The 19,361-nt window shown below is 45.1% G+C and overlaps 1 protein-coding gene across 1 annotated transcript; it reads left to right on the top strand.

Moving 5' to 3' along the window:
• Positions 1-1,237: 1,237 nt before the first annotated feature.
• LOC142791752 (tetraspanin-33-like) lies at positions 1,238-13,259 on the top strand. The gene is made up of 4 exons (XM_075885545.1): positions 1,238-1,351; positions 3,887-4,211; positions 8,404-8,560; positions 12,881-13,259. The coding sequence occupies exons 1-4, from the start codon at positions 1,238-1,240 to the stop codon at positions 13,257-13,259; spliced, it is 975 nt and encodes a 324-aa protein (XP_075741660.1).
• The last annotated feature ends 6,102 nt before the right edge of the window (positions 13,260-19,361 follow it).

Here is a 19,361-nt window from a genome sequence, read left to right as displayed (position 1 = left end):
TTATTTAAATGTATGCATTACGTCAAGCACCATAGTTTTCAAAGCAATCTGTATTCTTTCTATTGTATGACTTTATTAGTCTGAAGCTTCCTACTATTTTGTAAAACCACTCAATTCTTGGCCCATCCCCGACGATAGGGGTACGCCACAGGCCATAGATGAAAAGAAGATGCTGTTTTAAGAAGCTTGCTTTGAGTATTCGGCGCCTCTACTCTGGGCTACAGTCACAGGGTTGTTCACTACGGAAGAGAGGAATTTACCAGTCAGACTAAAAGAATATAGAGCTAAATTCTTCAGTCTTTTAAATTTTAAATATTATTATTGAGTAAGTATTTGCCGTGAAACTTATCCCTAGCATATAAGAGTAGTATTTCGAAGAAAAGAAACCTAACACTCGTCTAATTGTTGTTTATTGAAATAGCTGATTCTCTTGCGAAGGCTTCGCTTTTGACACCCATCATTCCTATTTTCCCTCCTACAGTACACATTACGGTGGCGCAATTTCGCACACTTGAATTCAGGCAAAATTTATCAGACCCTGCACTGAGGGCTTCTCCGGAGTACAACCACTTGTTATTTCTCTGGCGCAGTGAACTGCCTAATTCAAGGATGATGGAAGTTGTCATCACAAAATTTCGTTGCCGAGTTACCTTCTTAAATTTTTACTTGCATAGATCGGGTTTATTGAATTCCCCTATGTGCATTTACTTTAATCAATAGGAAACGATCAGTCATTTTTTATTACATTGTCGCCATTTCGATTTATTCAGGTGAAGCATACTAGCACCACCTCTTCAAAAACTGGGCTTGCAATTATCACAACCTTATTTTCTTTCATTTCAAGCCTCTACACTGGGTTTCTGCGACAGGAATGTTTTATTCGCCATTCAGGAATACATCACTGCGACTAAACAATTTTTCTGCTAAGCTATAGTCTCTCTATTTTTCCTTCATTGATTTTTCTGCAAATTCGCACTTGGCACTTCAAATCATAATTAAATAACAAAAGCTTTAGGAATGAAGCAATGCTGAAAGTATCAGGCAAATTCCCCTTATAATCGGCCAATCCCCTTTTTCGGGTGCGAGCCATTTGCAGAGGAAAACAACAACAACAACAACAACAATTCCCTGCATTGGGTAAGAGCCATGAGATGAATAGAAGAAGAAGAAGAAGAACATATACGAACGTGTATACTGTGAACCACAAAGCAGAGTCCTTGCTAACCTCATCAGCTGCATGTCCCGGCCATATAAAGATGAAGGTGGTGCAAGTTCACGTTCAAGCGGACTTGCGGCTCCGGTCAGCAGCCCGCCGGCTGAGACAACCATCCTTCTTGACGTCAATCCAGTGGTGAGCTTACCACAGTATCGATAGTGCGTTTTTCATTTGATAGGTTAACGTGCAGGTCAATATTGTAATTCTTAACGTTCCAGGATCACCATCATAAGTTTCCTGCTTGTTTAAATAAATGAAAAGTCTGCTTCAAAGAATCAGTCAAAGTAATAGAGCTTTTTGGATATCTTTTCATCAGGTATATCAGCAATATTTTTATTTATCCTATAACTTGCACTTGACCCAGCGTACCTTCTTATAATTTACATATCACAAAAGTTCCAAGCCCATCACTATTTTGCTCTGCGCAAAAAGAAGCATGACATTATGTGTCTCAAGAGCACCGGTTAGGATGCAATATCTAATGAACCAATAGTCGCAATTCAGGTCAGTATTTTCTAGGCTATAAGCTCAGAGAGAGTGAACAGATTAACAATTACGGAACATATCCAAGGCGAGAGACTGTTTAGAAAAAGTACATAACGATTTAGAGTACTAGGTACTGTACCATACATAGGAGAACTAAAAGCCATCCTTTGGGTCTCACACTTGGTGAGGCCGTAACGGTGAAAAATTCAGGGATTACTGAATTCACTTATCACCCCACCACTGTGTGTATAGAAAAAAAATGGCAGCATATCCACGGAGTGAATGATGGAGAGTGGGGCGAAGCATGCGTCCGTCCATTCGTTCTTGCTTTCGTCCGTCCATGCGTCCGTCTGTGTCACCGTCTATGCCTCCATCCGCCCGTCCGGGCATGCGTCTGTTGGTGTGTCCGTCCCTGCGTTCGTCCATGCATCCGCCCCTGCGTCCATTCATGCGTCCATCCATACATCTGTCTTTGTGTCCGTTCGTCCTTCTTTCCAACACTCCAAGTACCACCATATCGCATCTTTTCATCATATGTTTCCCATATGGAAGCACCGCCATCCAGCGGACTTTCCAAGGACTAATCGAGAGGTGGCACATGCATACTTTCTTACGGCTTGCGCTTCGGGTCTACTTCTTACTTTTAACCACCTCGAGTTCATGGTATATACTAGTTCACTGTGTTCAGGGCACTGTGGCCCAACTCTCGCTAAACCTTTCTAAAACCAAGGAGGTTACGAACAGCGAGTATAACGCAGCAACCTCTTACTGTCAGATAGTGCTCAATGTACATGCCAATAGCTGCTAATGGGAAATGAGAGACAGGAGAATTCGACTTTCACTTTCCTACGGCTTGCGCTTCGTATCTACTTCCCACCTTTAACCACCTCGAGTTCAAGGTATATACTAGCTCATTGTATACATGACACTGCGGCTAAACGCTCGCTAAACCTTTCTAAACCTAAGAAGGTTACACCCAGCGAGTATAACGTAGCAACCGTTTCTTGTCGGATATATTGCTTAATGTACATGCCAATGGCTGCTAATGTGCATCGCAGCGTGCGCGTTAACTAAAGCCGAATGCTCCTGTCTCTCATTCCCCATTAGCAGCCATTACATTGAGCACTATTTTTTATTGTTCAACAACGCACAGAAGAAATCATTCACCGGCACCACCTTGGAGGTCAAATTGTTATACCTGTTACGCACTACAACGGCTACGAGGGACGAACAACTGTCGCTTCAAAGAGCTTCGCCCCTAAAAAGAAAAAAAAACTACTGCTCGCACTGCACCCCGTAGACTAGATCACGTGTTAAGAATTTAGGCAAAGGTGTCTAATGCGCGCGGGTGCCGCTTACGGCCGCTGGCGTTCCAAGATGCTAAGCAAGTGCTGAACAAACGGCAGTGAAAGGTGAGAACTAGACACGAAGACCAGGCGTAAGACAGTGCGCGGGTGCCGCTCCTCTATTCCGGCCGTGCCACCTCTCGTTAAGTCCTTGAAAGGTCCTTTGGATGACAGTACTTCAATATGATCAATACATGACCAAAAAGGTACAAAATGGTGGCACTGAAAGACAAACAGATGCACGGGCGGACGGAAGGATAGACGGACAGATGGGCGAATGCATGAATGGACTCACGAATGAACGCGCGTATGGACGCATGAATGGACGCACAGATGGAAGCATGAATACACGCAAAAATCGACGGACGCATAGACGTACGCACTGAAGGAAGGATGCACGGACGGACAGATTCATGAACAGACGAACGGACGCGTGGACTGACGCATGAACACATGCACGAACGGTCGCAAGAACGGTCGCACCGACGGACACACGGGTGGAAGGAAGCAAGCATGAATGGACGAAAGGTCGCATGGATGGACTGACGGACTGACGGATGCTTCATCACCCCACTTATTATTTTGCACTCCATGGATATGCTGTGTTTTTTTCCAACAGCTCTTAACCACTAGTATACCCCATATTCCTTATATTCGAAGAAATAAATGTATTGTATCGTATTGTATTGTTTCGTACTGCATCAACCGGGAGTAGTTCGAAAAGAAAATGTCGCTTCAAATTCCTCAATTTATGAGTTCCTAAGATCAGCTTTTATAGTGGCTGCCTATAGAACGCTGACCTGAGCGACTGATTGAAATCCGGTTCTTGTCTTCGAAGGTGCGATGCCCGCTGCTGCTTCTCAATCTTCTCCTGTGGTTCGTGGGGGCGTTCTTCATGTTGGCCGGGGCGCTTTTTCTGGTGGAATCGTGGGAGTTTGAGGAGGACGAGCGCATCTTGGAAAACCTGGACTTCCCCGGCACGCTACTGTCGCACCTGGAGGTGCTGCTCTTTTCATTCGGGCTCGCCCTGTTCATGGTCAGCTCATGTGGATGCGTTGGGGCACTGCGCGAGAACACCTTCCTGCTCAATATGTACTCCCACGCACTCACCCTCCTGATTCACATCAACTTCGTGCTGGGTGTTCTGGTATTTTTTGTTCCTGGTAAGAAAATGTAGCTGTCTGAGTCATATCGGTGAAACAGTGACAACAGAAAAATCGGGGAATCATTTCGCGTGTTGTTCCCGACAAATATATCTTGCAATTGAGAACTTTTTACATAGTTACCCCTTTCGGCTTTTTTGCATGAAATATATAGGCCAAATCTCATCTATTCAAACAACGGAAATGCGGTTACCACTCAATAATATACTTCAATGCATCGATAACGCGTGAAGGACATCATAATATAGAATGAATTTTTTAAATTCCAACTAATACCATCCACGTGTTAGCAATATTAAAAAATAAGCTACATGCAAATGCACTTTGCTAAAAAACATAAGCCGGATCGTCCCTGCGCAGGGGAAAAAACTGGTACAAGGTGTAACACATGAACTACGAAATCGGTGTGTCCAGCTTTAAGCACTAATCTGGCTTGTAAACTTCCGTCGCAAATGATTATGTGTCAACGATCGCATGTTCCTGAGTTAATACTTGAAGACATTTGTCCACCGCTACGATGACCACTCCGAATATTCCTATCAATATTAGGTAACAATTTTTTATAATTACCATTTTATTATGTTACACATTCCATCCAAAAAGCGACCTGTGACAATAGGGGCTGCTGCAGTGATTCGATGATCAGGAAATTTTGGCCATCTGGCGTTTTTTAATGTGCGCGGACGTCGCAGAGTGCACAGACCCCTAGCATTTCGCCTGCATGGATTTGATTGATTTGATTGATTGATATGTAGGGTTTAACGTCCCAAAACCACCATATGATTATGAGAGACGCCGCGCCTGCATGGAAATGTGAACGCTGCGGTCGGAATCGACTAATGTGGCCTCCAGGTCAGCAGCGGAGCATCCTAACCGCTACGCCAATGCGTTGGACTCACCCATTTATTGTAAATGATACGTCTGGAACGAAGAAAGACCAAGTCATTGTATTCAAGTTTCTCTTTAACTTTATAACAAACCTATATTTATACATCCTGCCAGTATGCTAAGCATTTACTGGTTTCAAGTGCGAAGCATTTCTTAGCGAATTTCGGCGACTTTGAACGTATCTATCTATCTATCTATCTATCTATCTATCTATCTATCTATCTATCTGTCTATCTATCTATCTATCCATCTATCTATCTATCTATCTATCCATCTGTCTATCTATCTATCTATCTAGCCACCTACGACGTTTAGCTCTCCTGGCCGTTTTGATAATGGTCTCGATACCAAATTTGGTATGGCATAACATGACTGTATGAAAAACACATTTGACTAGCTATACCATGAAAATCTAGACGTATTTTTTATGAATGTCAAGATCAAGATTTACCTTTCATAGTCCTGAAGCTCTTGAGGTGGTTTCGTTCACATGGCATGTGGCAAAACTGGCATGGAATGGGATGATTGCGTGGCGAACACAAGCAGCAGACCTAAACAAGAAAATCATGATATGCGTGTCATGTAACAACATGACTACATGCCACGCTCATGATGCGTTCGCGGCCGTATCGTTAGCGTCACATATACCAAGTTTTGCATTACGGGACATTAATGGATGACGAAGGTATTATACTGGTGCGAACATGATAAACATGAAAAGCGTGTCATGTAACAACATGACTTCGTGCCACGCTCATGATGCGCTGGTGGCCTTTCCGCTAGCTCCACTTATACAAAATTTGGCTTTACAGGACGTGAATGAATGGTGAAGGTATTATACCGGCGCAAACATGATAAACATGAAATACCTGTAATAACAACATGACTACGTGCTACGCTCATAATGCACTCGCGGCCCTTTCGCTAGCTTCACACTTACCAAACACCGCATTACGCGACGCAAGCGGATGACATAAGTAAATGACACATCCAAACATGATAATCAGGAGATGCCTGTCATGTGAATACATGACTACATGCCAATGTCAAGGCGCCAGTACATTTCGAGGTGAAGCGGTGCGCGTTGTGGTCGGCGTTCATTTCATCGCGCCACGCCGGTGTTGCCACGCCAGGCGCCGGTGTTGCCATATATTCATAGGCGCGCGCCGCACTGCGTTGCTTTGACGCATGCACGTTTCAGCGCGTCCGGCGTCGCTCTGTCACAAAAAAAAGGAGACGCAGTGTTGTCTGGGCAACGCATCTGCGCGAAATGCAGCGTGTCACATTTCTCGCTGGTTGCCGTCAAGCCGCAACGATGCACGCTAGTCACGCCGGTCGCGCCTAGCGTCACACTAAAGAGTGCTCGTGTTTTGCTAACGTAGCGTCACTGTGCCCAGCGTGCGCGTGCTTCAACGCTACATTGGAGTATAATGGACCCTTCATAATGTGCTCGCGGATGTTTTACTAGCTCCACATATACCAAATTTGGTGTTACGGGTCGTCATTGGATGGCAAAATATATGACTGGTGCAAACATGATAATCCTGACACACGTGTCATCTAAGAACATTGCAACATACCACGCTCATAGAATTCTCAAGGCTGTTTCGCTAGCTCCACACATAATAATTTTGGTATCACGTGACTTAAAAATATGACGAAGGTGAACGACGCATCCAAACATTATAATCATAACACGGAAGTCATGTATGGCATCATTCACCTCCACCTCGTAACTTTGTGCTGATTTTAAAATGACATATCAACAATTCTCATTCGTGCTTGGATTATTAGCGATTTCTACTGTACGTGAGGTCTGCCAACTTTTTGGCATAGAAATATTCTAAAGAGCACCCTCACCACCCCAATGCCAACATTTATTTGTGGTGTTCCAGCTGCGTACGAATCTTCACCGCGCACGTACCCGACAGAATATTTTGAAACGGTGTCGTATCAGCGACGTTACTTGCGTATAATATTCAAAAAAAGGACCTTGCTTGTTTTGCTATTTTCTATTGCTATGCTCTTTTCATAGGCTTGTCTCTTCCTGGCCAAGTAGTTATCCTCCCCAGGCGAGGAGGAAGAGTTGCGAGCTCACGTACCTTGAAACACATAAAATAAATTCTATTTTAGGGACGAAGCTTCTTTGGGTGTGGGTTAGTATCGCTTCCGTCGTAGTAGCCACCCCTGCTTCTCCCTATAGCGAAGCAGAGTGGTGGGTGCGTTGAAAAAGCTGGCCTCTCGTCGGTGTTACCCGCGTGCCGTGTGCATTCTCGAACGCGATGCGATGCATGGACGCATGCGCGCATGGATAGGCACAAGGATGGATGAAAGCACGCGCGGAAACAGACAGACAGACAGACAGACAGACAGACCAGTGAACAGACAGACATTCATCTATTCGTCCATGTGTCCGTTCGTGTGTGCGTCCGTTCATTCGTGCATCACTCCTTTCATGCGTCGGTCCGTACGTCTGTCCATGCGTCCGTTCATGCGTCTGTTCATGAGTGCATCCATTCGTCCGTTTGTGTGTCTACCCGTCAGTCCGTGCGTGCCTCCTTCCATCCGTGTGTTCGTCCACTCATTCGTGAGTCCCACTCATCATCAGTCACCTTGTGGATATGCTGTGTTTTTTTTCATTTTTGGGAGTGGCATCACCAGATGGAAACGTTGACCGCAAGCCGAACTTAATGAGTTTCTGAAACATTCCGAGAGGAAAACCTATTCACATATATATATATATATATATATATATATATATATATATATATATATATATATATATATATATATATATATATATATATATATATATAATTTTGAGTGCACGCACCTGCGGCTCGTACAGCTTCCGCGGCTGTAATGGTTAATCACGACGATATTTAGAACTCGAAGCGTGCACATATGTCAAATGTGAAAATTATCGTAGCAGACTTCTCTGTCAGAGTAATAAACAATTAGTGCAAGAACGTATCTTGGGTCCATTGAATCTTAGGGCCAGCCCATATCTTAGGGCCAGACGGTTGCAATTTATATTGCATCATATGTTTCTTTATTGGTGTACATGCTGTATCACATGTTTTGTTTTCTTAATTATGGCTGCCTCGTTATCCATTACACACTCAGTGTTCCTGCAGCTTGTGTTCCTGCAGCTTTTACATGAAACATTTTTTGATGGGCTGAGCACTCAAATGCTAACTTAGTTAGAGTCATAACGTCATGATTGCTTCCTCACAAATTTTCCAATTGTCATGCCAGACTACATGTAGATCTTCACTTGCTTTTATTCTACCAATTTTTTCAGGCAGCATCACGCTCGTGATAAGGACCACACTATCCGAAAGACTGGTCGTTCAGTATCGCGATGCGCCAGACATTGAGAACTTGGTCGACGCAGTACAGCGCTACCTGAAGTGCTGCGGAATGACACACCGAAACTTTCGCGACTGGGAAAATAACATGTAAGTATCACATTTTCCAAACCCTAATTGATTGCCGTACCTGCTGTTTCCAAACCGTAAAAAGTGCAAAGCTTATAACACAACGATGTTCTTGTTGCTTTATATTAGCGATAAGGGGTCGTGCACTCCACGAAAATCTCTGAGAAAGGCTGGAAAATGCCAGTACACGAAGAACATAAAGTGGTGGTTATTGTTCCTAAAAACGAAATACGGTGTGTTGGGTGCACCTTTTTTATTATTGCTGGTGGACAATAGTGCGAACGCATTTGGTAAAACCTCTTTCTTATCGCAACCCCATGCAACCGAGCTGTTTCTCATTTTACGGGGAACGTGTTAGAGCCAGGAACCTGTATAAGCTCCGAAACTTTACACAGATGAAAATGCGATGGGTAGAGTGACAGTGGGGCTGGTCTATGGGGAGAAGATGTACTAGTTATATATTTCTGTAAAACCTCACGAATAGCAAGACCAGACATTATTTCCGACGATGTCGTAATTTTTCACACAGCTCCTAAATGGTAGCTCCTAAATCTACGAAAAAAAATTTAGTGTTCTTTCACCCGCATGAACGCGGAAAATGTAGACGGGGAAACAAACTACATCAACTTCGGTTCGTTTGGCGGAGCAACACTGCGCAGCAGCAAAAAAATTGCCGCCATAACTGATCCCAACTTCGACAGCACTATGTATTTACGTGCCCCGGGGCTCAAAATTTCTAGACTATTAGAACGTAAGTAAGTAGGACCATCTTTTGGCCGCAAGAAGGCTATCCTGCTATAAATAAATAAAAAAATAAGCAAGAGAAAATTATATCTAAAAACATAAGTAAATGAAACGGTTCCGGTTATAAACAGAAGAAACTAATTAGAAATTAGAAAGTATAGCAATAAAAAGTTTAAGGCTTTCCAGGACAATTGTTCTTCACTTTTTATAAACACATGGGCTTCATCGTAGATTATTACACACTCTGCGCAGCCACGCAGTTAAAGGGATGACACTGTTATTTTACCATGATAGTCCACAGGATCTCTGCACCATATGATAATGAGTATTTTTAGGAAATAGCAGTTTTCGTCCAATATGATTATTTTTGTCAATATTCTGTTCAGTTATGGCAAGGCATTGCTGTTGCCGATGACGCTTCATTCGCATTTCCTCATATTATGGTCATGAGTAGGCATGGAGCCTGTAAAAATTCTGCAGCTGTATAGCAAAATCATAGTAGTTGTAAAACTACCCATAGGCTCTGTGTATCGAAATCTGAGCACGCCATTGGCTGAGATTGCTGTACTGTACACATTGTCGTATCACTTGTTGCTCAGCAAGCCAACTATTAAGCGCTATATTTTGTGTTTTACGTTGCGGCTACGAGATGACGCGAGAGTCTGCTAGTTTACGTAGAATTGGCCGATTGCGTGTGCAGCTTTTGGAACGCAGTTTCGCAACTGGTGTGATTGAGGAACTCTGGCTGAATAGTACAATGTCTAATTTTGCACACAGATGGAGCCACTTGCCAGTTTCATGGACGCAACATTTGCGAAGGCGCAAAATTTCGTACTGTGCTCTCTCATGACTGGCTGGGGGCACACGTACCTTCCATAGCACGGTGAACAGCTATTGAAACGGGATGTAACCGCCACCTCCCCAACACACGTGCTCATCATTTCCCCCTTCATACACACGTACCTTTGCGGTAGCTCTGTCGTTGATTTTTTTTTTTTGTCGCCTGTGGAGCTGACGGGGAGAAGTGACATCATTCGAAGGCAGGGTGCTATTCGAAGCCCACCTCTGGAGGGCAAAGCAGCTACGACAACGAGAACGCATGGGAGGGGGTGTGTGTTCCCATTGTATACAGGCACCTTGTTATCCAGTATGTGATTCTGATGATTTTCACATAGTTTTCTTCGTAAAAATGAACAGTGAACAGTGCTGTATTTATTTTGCATAAATTGGTTCCAAATCTGCGTGTTACACCGCAAATGTAGTCGAAAGACGATAGTCTTTCGTCTGGAGAAAGTGAACAACACGTTTATTCGATGTTCTGCGCAAAACAAAAATGGTGGAGGGTGTTCTGGAGGCGCTGCGTTAGAGTGCCTCGAGCGTGTAGCGGAGGCGAACCAGTGCATCGAGGCACGTTAAGGTCCCAAGATGAAACACGTTTCCAAGGTAGTGACACCTTTCCCTTTCCTCTTCGCCTATGTTCCTGAAGCGCCCCCTAGAAGGTTTGAAACTTTCATCCAAAAGCGAATGTTTGGGTTTCGTTGCTACGGTGAATAGATGTAAATAAAACAAAATGGAACGAAATAAGACGTAGAATAAACAGTTGCCTTTATGAACATAAACGGCACAACACAAGAGCAAGCGGGATGTGCGTTACTCAACCGGCAACGTTGTGCAGTTCTACACTTTACACCACTAGCCATGGCGTCTCGCGTAGTACATTTTAGTTCCACGGCCGCGGTATTCCGTCCAATTTTAACTAGTCCACTTCTCCGATTGTGTTTTGTTCGTGCTGTGACACAGTGAACGTGCTTCTTGCTGGATCCTGTAAGTGGCCACAAGGCGTGACGTTGTGACGATCGATTACAACCGGCTTGTGCACACGCAAGAAAAAAAACTATGACCAGACTGGTACGAACACTCGTCCAGCAGCACTGCGATGACGTTTTTTTTAAATGTGCCCATTTGGACAATCGTGATGCCAAGTGATTTTGATGCGGTGCTGGGAACTTCCTGAAAAGTGAGAGTTCTACTGGTGAGGTGTCTCGAAGCAGCGCGTTTCGGCTCAAGCGGGAACTGGTCAAGAGTGAAATGTTTCTAAAGGTGCGTTGATTACAACCTACAGCTGCGCTGTATACGTGCATACCCACATGTATTTGTAACAACTGGCATGCACTAGACACGTATTAGACGCGCGCCTGGCGTTTCAATAAAAACCGACAAGTGAACTCGCTTCGCAGATCCGCGTCGACATACGTTGACGGAGTTGCACGAAAGCGTTCGCGTGAAAGGGTTCATAGTTGCACTTCATGGTGCGCTTCATCTCGGAAAGTTGAAGAGAGCGAAACCATTTTCTGTTGTTTACGGCAACGCAGCATTGCTGAAAAACGCAGATGTTGCATTGAACGAGCATGGCGAAACAATCTTGGTCGACTTAGCGCACACCGAAACGCTCCTCCTCTTCAGCTTATGTTCTGGCTACGATTTTGTCTTCTGGTCACGGCGAGAATCCGGCTGGAGCCATATGCGCATGCGTACTCGTTTTGAACCTTTTGCATAATAATAAATAACACAACCAGCCATTTGCAAGATCACGTGCAAGTAATGCACCAATTACAGACGCGGATGGCAGAGAAAAAGAGGAGTAATCGAGAGAGTGAGGAGGACGGCTCGAGAACAATGAGTGACGCTACTTTTTTTCATCTAGAGACCTTAAGGCACGTTAGACACGAGCGCCATCTGGCACAAGCGTCATCTTCGAAAACGAAGGCGTGCAGCCCGCGGAGAAAGGTGCGCGCCAGCCTCGGAGGTGATAAGGTGTTGAACGCAAAGCGACGGGCAGGTGCCACCAGCGTGACGTCCTAGCAAAGCGTTGGAAACACCTTTTTGAGCATCGTGTGGCACTGATAGTGCAGCGTGATAAACGCTAACTTCCTTAGTGTTTCTTGTGTGTGCCTCTTGTAGTATAAAGGCAGACATACAAAACTTCGATGTGTTGTTATGGCGCCTCAGATGGGTACAATAATTGCTATTTAATTGACGATCGCACAGCTATGAACGATAAACATTGAGCAATATTGGTGGGCGCTGCGAACGAGGTTGGCCGTTTGGTGCCGTTTGAGCTATCGTTAGGGCAGACAAACAGACAATTGTACAGACAGAAAGACTGAAATTTTTCTGTCGAAGGTCTTCAAGAAAGACTATCGTCTTCAAAAAAGCAAGATGCACCGTTTGTATTTATTGTTATTTATGCTGTCTGGCCCCTAAACCACCCACAGGATAGAATTTATTCATGACGCTGCAGTTGTACACGACTCTAAAGCGAACGATTTCATCGACTCATCTATCCAGTTGTACGAATTATTTTGCTCAGCGTACGAAGTGAAAATGCCACGAGCACGTGCATCTACTATCAGAAACTGACGCTAGCATGATCATTAGTGGTGATTTAGATGCCCATCATTTAGTTTGTTTGTGTGTTTTTGTTGTCTATAAAGACAAACTTATTGTAGGGTTATAGGTACAGAGCTTAGCTGCAAAAATTGTTTGACGTGGTTGTGTTGCACTCAGTATACTAGTTCGTCAAACACCTTGTTTTAGCAGCTACTTCCACTGTAACCTGTCCAACCCGAGTCACGAGCGCTGCTCGGTGCCGGCATCGTGCTGTCGTGCGGACTCCAGTTACACGGGTATCTTCTGTGGACGTGATGTGCTCAACCTGTCCGACCACGAGGCTTGGTTCCGCGTGCACACGGGAAGCTGCCCGGACGCAGCTAATCGCTTTCTGAAGGAGCACGTCATGATCATTGGCGGCGTCTGCCTCATCGCCGTCATCGTGTTGGCCTTCATCGATATGGTCACGAACGCCGTCATCGATGAGATCGACATCATCCGCAAGTTATACGACCACGTGAAATCTGCTTACAGTGGGACGCCATATAGCCAACAGTCTGAATTGCAAAATCGGGAATTTGTTTAAGATCTAATTTTCTTCCCGGAGCCTTCTAATACACTAACGTGGCGTTCTTCTGTGACCTCAAGGTTTAATTTGCTTATATATTTTTGATGTGATCACACTCGAACTTATATAAAGAAGGCAACCATATACTGTATAATGGCGCAAAGAACATATATACATCGTGATGTGTGCAGTATTTTTGTGTGTATGCTGTGTCTTTAAAAAAAATCGGCAGATACCACGTACCTCTCTAAATGGTGTTATGCGAAGTAAGCCGGCGTAAGGTGAATATGTTTTATTTTTTGATGACCGAGATTTTATCAAGTGGCGGTAAATATATGTACAAATACACGCACACACATACGTTAAACAGCTGCAGAAGTTTCATATTAGCAGTTGAGTGCAGTTGTGTAACGATGCCAACAGTAACATGGATATTAGCAATAACAAAAGATGGTAAGCTGATATGAAGCGCTGGTGTTTGTGCTGGTGCGCGCGAGGATGATAGCTCTCAATACTGCTACACAAATCAAGTTCAGCGGATGGCTCCTAACTACAATTTACGTTAACGTGACATGACGGCTGTATTATAGGAGTACATATGTATAAAAGTGAATAGCCAGTACTGCACCCACAATTGACGGTACACGAACCTTAGGGCCTATTTGAAAAGCATACTCGAGACCTGATGTGGCTCTGTGCAGGATACTTCGCTGCCACGCAGAATTCTAGAGTCCGATTGCAGCTGGGACACTGACATTTACTGTTCAAATTGATTCGGTGAACGCTGTCTATGGCAGGTTTTCTTAAAGCTCGAGCGTTAAAGTTATCCGTGTGTGTTCTTAGAGTTCCTGAATAGATATAAAACGTCTATCATCATTCGCGCATACCCGCATTTCAGTGCACATACCCGCCCCCCCGATATGTGCGACTGTTTTTTTGGAAAGTGACGACGTACGTGACGAGATTGTGACGAGATTCTGTGTTGCGTGTGAAGCGCTAGCCCGTAGCAGCCTTCGTTCTCATGTGCTTGACCTTCGACGACCACAGTCTGTGCTAGACGTTGTAGTTGCACTGTGAGTGCTGCTTGTAGTAAAGTGCAAGTGCTTGTACAATAAGATGCCTCTTTCCTAAATTGACCTTTGGTTATTTTGTTCTTGGACACCGCAATTCGAGAATATTCTGGGTCTGCACTGATATTTTGTAGGAAAAAGCGCACAAGAAACGAAGATAAAGTTGACGTGAAGGCAAAGAGCACTGTTTATATTTTTCATTTTTTTGTCATCTTTTTTCGTATGTTCCAGAAATGAATACGCACCAACTTACTATTTAACACAGTTAGGTGAGTGGCAGCAGTGTTGCCGTGGCACATTGGGCCCCTTAACACGCCCACATCGCAAACTACTTATTTGCCATGGCATCCCGAAATCACACGCGACCACACAAGTTCATGCCCCACATCAAGTGAGGCAGGTGCCCTCCCCGAGCCCCTGTCCCCCCCTTAAAAAAATATTCTGCCAACGCCCCCGGTAAGCGGTGCCATCGTTTCGGTAGGCTGGACAAGTGACAATTTGTAAGCCTATAAAAATCAATGGAATAATGTACAGTTAAAAATGAGTGCGTGTGATATTACCGATACCATTTTGCTGTTGAAGCGAAGACAGCTTCTCTGCTATTTCGGCCACTACACGCACAAAATAATGTTCATCAGCAAGGTCCCTGGAAACGTGAACACGTATGGCGCAAGATAAGTTTAGTGATAAGCAACTTTCAGCGGCACGACCACTGCGAAATGGGATTAAAGCTTTTGTGTGGTGCCTGATTGCTGTCGATCTATCAAGCATCACTCAAGAATATCGCAAGGGTGAAAATCGCCGCATAGCGTATAGAGAGAGAGGGGGAAAAATGACCCCACCTCTCCGAAGGGAATCTTCTATATGGCCTATACGGCCTTTTCTATACGACGCTTTGACACTTTGCTGCCCATTCTCACTCAATATGCCGGTGAAATCATCACGCGAGCCGAACACGCACGTCAGTTCACCTGCGACTGTCTAAAGGCCTCACAGGAGCACCAAAGGCAGCTCTACGATTCTCATCGTCAAAACGTGCACTTTTCGCCGTGTTCCCTTGTCCTTCTGTGGTCACCCACTCGGCGCGTTGGTCTATCTCAAAAACTGCTCGGTAAACTGGACCATACCGCGTAATTTGCCACGTGACTGACATTACATAAGACATCGTTGCAGCTGATCGAACGTTGTTATCGTCCGCATGCATGTAGACCAAGCACTGAAAAGGAGCTTATACCGCGGGGGGGGGGGGGGGGGGGGGTTGATACAGAACAGCTGTCGCAGCTTTGGTGCATGAAAGTGAAGGACAACGACGGTTGCTGGTTGTTGTTGGGCTGGTGTCATCTCGTACACCCACCCATAACGGCGAATAATTAAATGACCTACCGGTAACATTATTATACAAATACTCTAAACTTCATGTGGCTTTGAAGAAAACCGCATACTTTGTACGCTGTAAAAATATGGCTTTTATTTCTTCCACTGCCCCGCCGCGGTGGTCTAGTGGCTAAGGTACTCGGCTGCTGACCCGCAGGGTGCGGGTTCGAATCCCGGCTGCGGCGGCTGCATTTCCAATGGAGGCGGAAATGTTGTAGGCCCGTGTGCTCAGATTTCGGTGCACGTTAAAGAACCCCAGGTGGTCTAAATTTCCGGAGCCCTCCACTACGGCGTCTCTCATAATCATATAGTGGTTTTGGGACGTTAAACCCCACATATCTATCAATCAATTTATTTCTTCCACTGTCCTCTCAGAGCGTTGTTGGTAAAGTGAAGTACTCTATGAAGTAGTTCCCTTGATAAGTTCCTTCTAAGGTTCGTTTCTAAGCGTCCGTCCCATTCATCATGTTGCCAGTCGCAGAAGAGCAACTTTGTTGACGTCTTAACACTTCACCTGTAGGCGGGCTTACCACGAGCATTGACATCGTTCATAGCATCATCCATTCATACCAAACAAAGCTGTGCAACCTCTAGAACGCTCTTCTTCCGCCAGGATATGTCTACATGTTACCCACTTTCGTTGGTCCCACGAATAATCGCGGCGGGCTGAAGGGAACACACGACGCGTGTTGTGTTTTCTTCTGGTCAGGCAGTAGGGTTTGATAACTGTAATATGCCACAACAGGGCGACCTTATGCCAAGTTCGGCTTCCGATCAGTCACGCTCTTCTGGCTGCCGCATCGCTTTTTCTGGTAGCACACTCACTGTTAGTATGCGCCTTAGAGTCCTGCGAATGTCCGCTGGATGCCGATCGGTGATTTGCGGACGATTAGTGGACGATTGAGACATCCGGAAGCGGTTGTCCAGTGAACGTCCATCGGTGTTTAAATGCCCATTATGTAACTACCACAGCTGCCACACGCATCTGTGACCACAGAGGTTTTATTATTTCTTAATGATTGACGTTGGTCTGCGAGAGGTAGAAGAATGACTAAGCGTCATTGTGAGTGCATCCACGTCAAGAAATAATCTAACTGCCTAACAATAATGGACATTGCGCAAGCTCTTTTATATTATGGTATATTAAACTACTTCTGAAAAGACACGTTTTACTTTTGTGTTTTCTCTATTCCTTTAAAGGAGGGATAAATCATGTTTTTTTTCTCATGTTGGTACCATATACCACCTAACCCCTTCGCTGTGCCACTGATGAATAGCGGATGCATATTGTCTCACTGACGAAGTGCGGCGTCCATGGTCAGTCAAGTTTCCCAGCACGGTTATATCGATGAACGCGTCTTTCAAAGTAAACCTGAAAGTTCACTGTGTCAATGAAGAACGTACAATTTTATCATCATAAGCGTGAGCACTGTTCTCTTTTAAAAACGGGATGAGGGGGGGGGGCGAAAGCAAAGTGCAACTACGCCTTAATGCTGATTTATTAGGCCAACTTTGCGCCCCCTGCCGTCTCAAGTGACTTGGCAGACGTCCGTCTTTGTCCTGCTTCCCCCCCCTACGCAGACACCTATGCGTATGTTCGTAAACTACATCGACTGCATGGCGCCATTGTAAAGCGCTTGCTTCATATGCCACCCACGACAATCGAAGAGTGTGCTGGAATGCAGCAGGTTCGATGTGGTGCATCAGCCGGAGAGCCAAGCAAAGTTTGAATGTCGACGCATTCGAAAGTTTCCTACGCTTTCGCTCGTAGTATACTTACTTATTATAAAAAATAATTTCTTTTCTTCCGAAGGTGAAAAGCGCCGCACCAGCTGTTTCGCCGAGAGCAGTCAATCGAGCTTATGGCCTGCCGCTACAGGAACTGCCTCAAGATCGAAGATAAATTTTCAAAAGTATTGTTTCAGCCGCAGCAAGTTAAAATGAACCCCTCTTCTCAGCTCCCATTACAATGTCTTTCACAAATGCCAAATCAGGAGCTTACGTGACAATCGTAAATTTTTAAGGGTGAAGCTGCTTAGGCCATGGATAGTTGCCTCGTCCGTATGTAATATGCAGCCACCTCTAGATTATGCCTTCCTAAATAGTCGGCGTTGCGTGTATATGTCCCCTGGAATATAACTAGATTTCATTATAGTTTTCACAGCATATCCACAGAGTGAATGATGATGAGTGGGGCGAAGCGTCCGTTTCAATCCGTCTTTCCGACCGTCCATTCGCCCGTCCGTCCGTGTTTTCTGTACACCCGCCCATGCGTACGGCTATCCGTCTGTCAGTGCATGATTACGTGCATACGTCAGTCCATGTGCCCGTGCTTCTGGCCGTCCGTCCATTGGTTCGTTCTTGCTTCAGTCCGTCCGTGCATCAATTTATTCATGCGTCCATCCATCCGTCCATGCGTCCGTTCATTCGGATGCACGGACAAACGAATGGAAGCACGAGTGGACGAACAGATGAATGGATGCTTCGCCCCACTCATCATTATTCTCTCTGTGGATATGCTGTGATTTTTTCTTCACTAATCACGCCTCTCTCAAGAGAGCCAAGCATCCTAAGCTGGCTGTGTTAGAGTTTCTGAACGCCTAGAACATACAATTTACTTAATTTGCCCGCTGCGTTGTCAAAAAACATAGTTTTGAAAGAATTTCGAACCAGGAGTATATGGCCGTCATGATTATTACAAGAATAAATGTATAGCCTCCGTGAAATGAGTGCCATGCTGGGCGGCACACCACACCGTACCGCTCGCAACACAGGAGTAGTGCCTGTAAATGTTTGTCAGACTCAGTATGTGCCCATAGATCTGTTACGTCCATTTTCTAAAGGCAATGGCATTGTTCTTCGATGATTCGTAGTTGTCGAAGGTTATATCTGGTGAAGCCAGCTAATCCAATAGAAGGCAGTACAACCCGTTGCAATCTCTAAGGCCGTTGCTAGCTTCCCTGTGTCACGCAGCTGTATTTTGTTGCTTGCGCTTCGAAACGTGGTCAGTCTAACGAAAACATGCATTAGTTAGCACCCGTCAACAAAACAAGAAAATGCCACCCGCACCTTCCCACGAGGGTAACTGGAGTAAATGCGTCGCGGAGTGGTGGGGGTATTGCATGAATGTTGCGTAATTGGTATGGTTTCGGAATGCCTTATTGTAATACGTCGTTATTATCCTTGTTTATTGAATGAATAAAAAGCGTTGCCTTCAACGTTAAGCTGAATCTAAGTTGATTGATTTGTGGGGTTTAACGTCCCAAAACCACCATATGATTATGAGAGACGCCGTAGTGGAGGGCTCCGGAAATTTCGACCACCTGGAGTTCATTAACGTGCACCCAAATCTGAGCACACGGGCCTACAACATTTCCGCCTCCATCGGAAATGCAGCCGCCACAACCGGGATTCCAACCCGCGACCTGCGAGTCTGCAGCCGAGTACCTCAGCCACTAGACCACCGCGGCGGGGCAGCTCAATCTAAGTAATGACGCCCTTGACTGAAGTTCGAGCGCACGATCCATTGGTCAGTGCACAGTTGTGCACCATGAGCAGTCTTTTTTTTAACTAGCATACGCTGCTTGCATTGACCTTGCGAGGAGAGAGAGTGAGAGGGGAGTGGCAGCTTTGCGGGTGTCGTGCTGGGCCGGCTCGAGACTAGAGCATGCGCAGT

This window comes from Rhipicephalus microplus, unplaced genomic scaffold (genome assembly GCF_043290135.1).
Source record: "Rhipicephalus microplus isolate Deutch F79 unplaced genomic scaffold, USDA_Rmic scaffold_186, whole genome shotgun sequence".
Classification (NCBI taxonomy): Eukaryota; Metazoa; Arthropoda; class Arachnida; order Ixodida; family Ixodidae; genus Rhipicephalus; species Rhipicephalus microplus.
Note: the sequence above shows the minus strand (reverse complement) of the source record. Positions and strands in the feature narration are given on the sequence as shown.